Source organism: Austrofundulus limnaeus, unplaced genomic scaffold (genome assembly GCF_001266775.1).
Source record: "Austrofundulus limnaeus strain Quisiro unplaced genomic scaffold, Austrofundulus_limnaeus-1.0 Scaffold113, whole genome shotgun sequence".
Lineage (NCBI taxonomy): Eukaryota > Metazoa > Chordata > Actinopteri > Cyprinodontiformes > Rivulidae > Austrofundulus > Austrofundulus limnaeus.
In genome coordinates, this window is record NW_013952515.1 from 1,660,147 (window position 1) to 1,662,788 (window position 2,642).

The following is a 2,642-nucleotide window of genomic DNA, read 5'->3' on the forward strand; positions in this document are numbered from 1 at the left end:
GGGACAGGAAAGAGACACAGGTAAATACAGAAGAACTGGTCCAGGACTGGTCCAGGTGCACCTTCTTCTGGAAGACAAAGAAAAAACATGATAAAAATAATTACAACAAACATGTAGAGAAGAGAGACTAAAGACAACAGCAGAGTGAGAAAATTAACTAGAACGAAGGGCCCTTCCGTACAAGCTTGTTTACAATGATTTCTGACAAAAATGCTATTAAAAAAACATGTCTACACAAATGACAAAATGTCACAACCACTTGAAATTTTTAGAGTTTGCTCCACCAAATTTTTATTTAAATCTGTACTCCTGTCTCTTGCATTGTTTGCTATTACAAGCCAAAAAAAAATCTCCTGGTTGGCTAACAATATTGGGATAGGATGGGCACTGGACTCACCCCTCAAATCAGGGGGAAAAGGAGGATGCAATTGGAGGAGACTGAATTTGGACAGCTGTCGGCGCATCGCTGTGACGTAAACGGCCTTCAAATTCAGCTTTCTGAATTTGCACACAGCCTTTGTTAACCTGATCAGCGTGTGAGACGTTTTGGTCACATGCATCAAGGTGTGAAGCGATGTGAAACTATGGGGGGATCAAAGTGCACTGTAAGTTCTAGAGAGGGGAGAATCTGAGCCACCTCCTCTTGTTTAAAGTTTATCTTACTTGTTTGGCTCCTTTCTTAAACTATCAATCATCTGTCTAAAATATGCACATTAAAGCTCTCATAAGCTTGTCTTATATTGAGAAATGAGGAATTTAAGTAAGTAAGTAAGTAATTAAACTTTATTTCTATAGCACCTTTCACAGACACAAACATCACAAAGTGCTTCACAGAAAGCAAAAACAACTAAAAACAATAAAACAGATCACAGGTATAAAAACAATTAAAACACAATAAAAAGCACATTAAATGTCTTAAGTTGTTTCTTAAAAGAGTCAGTAGAATCTGAGCAGCGAAGGGACAGAGAGATTTGCAGTCGTTCTGGTCAGACCGTAACGTTATCCACAGTCTCATGCAATATCCCAAAATGTTATGCTTTGAGTATTTGTTGTGAACAGCTCTCAGCTACTACCACACCAAACCTGAGCTCAGCATCTGTAAAACTGATTAAATTAYAGTTTATTGTTTTCAGGTCGGTCGTAACTCAATAATATCACACTTTGAACTTACAGTTTGCTTTTCAAAGTGACTTTGTGGGGCTCCAGTTTATCATTACTGTCATTATTAAGAGGATTTGACATGTATTAGAGACGTGTCATCTGTTTGGCAGCTTGTAATAGGTTACTTGTCAGTGAAATGAGTGAAATATATCTCTGCTTAATGCATATGATTGATCGCAGCCTCTTCGTCTCATCAGCAGTCGGTTGTAATTAGATTGATTAGAATTTGGTTTGCATTTAAATTCAAGGCAGTAAAACAGCGCTACAGGAGATTAGGTTCAGAGCAGTGTGTTTATTGTGTAATGTGCGTGTAGTTGTGTCGTTTACATTAGGAGGGGCGTTACAGGAGAAATGTTTAGGTTTTAGAAAGAGGACAACGTATTTCGACAGCTTGCTCATCCCTTTTCATGCTTCCTCCATTTCTCTCCTCCTCTCTGCGTTTGGTCTCTGTATGAGGTGGATGAGGAGGTAATGAGAAGCTCGGTTCCTCTTTTTTWAATTAATTAATTAATTTATTTATTTCTCTAACTGTTGTAAGATGACTTTCAAGCCTGTTTGTTCCCTCAGCCTCACTGCTGCCTCTCTTACAGTACCTGTGCAGGTATCAAAGGCATGATTGACACATCCGGGTTGAAATCACTTTTCGTTTCCAGGCACACTCGGTTTCTGTTTTTTTATTTTTTATTTTTATTTTTGCTTTACATCATGTCAGTAGATTTGTCTGCACCGACAACAACAGACCAGCTCTGGTAGCTCTGAGATACACGAACAGAGACAAAGTGTGGAAGAGGATAGAGAGATTCTCACACCACCTGAGGGTGGCTGACTCAGATACGACACTCGGGTCTTTTGCAAGCTAACTATTTAAAGTTTATTCACAAAGACACAACCACACACTCAGAGCTACACAAGTCCAGATGGTGTGCATTTTACTGTGTCCTGCTTCCTGTGCCTATGTCCAACATTACACCTACAAACGTGTTGTGCAGTGACTTTTCAAATCTACATTATGGAATAGCTGCTATACATAATAAAAATGAATGTGTGTTATAAAATGCACCATCTTAGGGAAAGACTCCATCTCGACAGTTTGGGCGTCTGTTTTAGGCTTCACTGGAGTTTTATTCAAGCTTCTTTTCTTTTCCAGACATGGATGGCAACTATGGAGGAGGGCTGTTCGACATGGTGAAGGGAGGAGCTGGGAAGTTCTTCAGCAACTTTAAGGACAACCTAAAAGACACGTTGAAGGACACCTCCACCAAGGTCATGCACCAAGTCTCCACGTAAGTTTTTTTAATCACTTCTGTAGAAAAAAGGACTTAATGTTAGTTTCCTAATTTCTTCATCATCAGTGATTTTTTTTTAAAGGGGACCTATTATGCAAAATTCACTTTTTTAAACTCAACTTTGGGTATGTTCTTCTTAAAAAAACAGTCCTAGGACCAAAAAAAATGCACCCAGGGGCATATTTACTGTAAGTA

The 2,642-nt window shown here is 38.9% G+C and overlaps 1 protein-coding gene across 5 annotated transcripts in view; it reads left to right on the plus strand.

Annotated features, from left to right (window-relative positions):
- Window positions 1–2,642, plus strand: part of dnajc6 (DnaJ (Hsp40) homolog, subfamily C, member 6) — a 50,763-nt gene that overhangs the window by 13,123 nt on the left and 34,998 nt on the right. For all 5 annotated transcript variants that reach the window (XM_014014296.1, XM_014014295.1, XM_014014292.1 and 2 more), the window contains one exon: window positions 2,309–2,444. In XM_014014296.1, coding sequence (XP_013869750.1) covers window positions 2,309–2,444 — 136 coding nt within the window. The remainder of the gene's footprint in view (window positions 1–2,308; window positions 2,445–2,642) is intronic.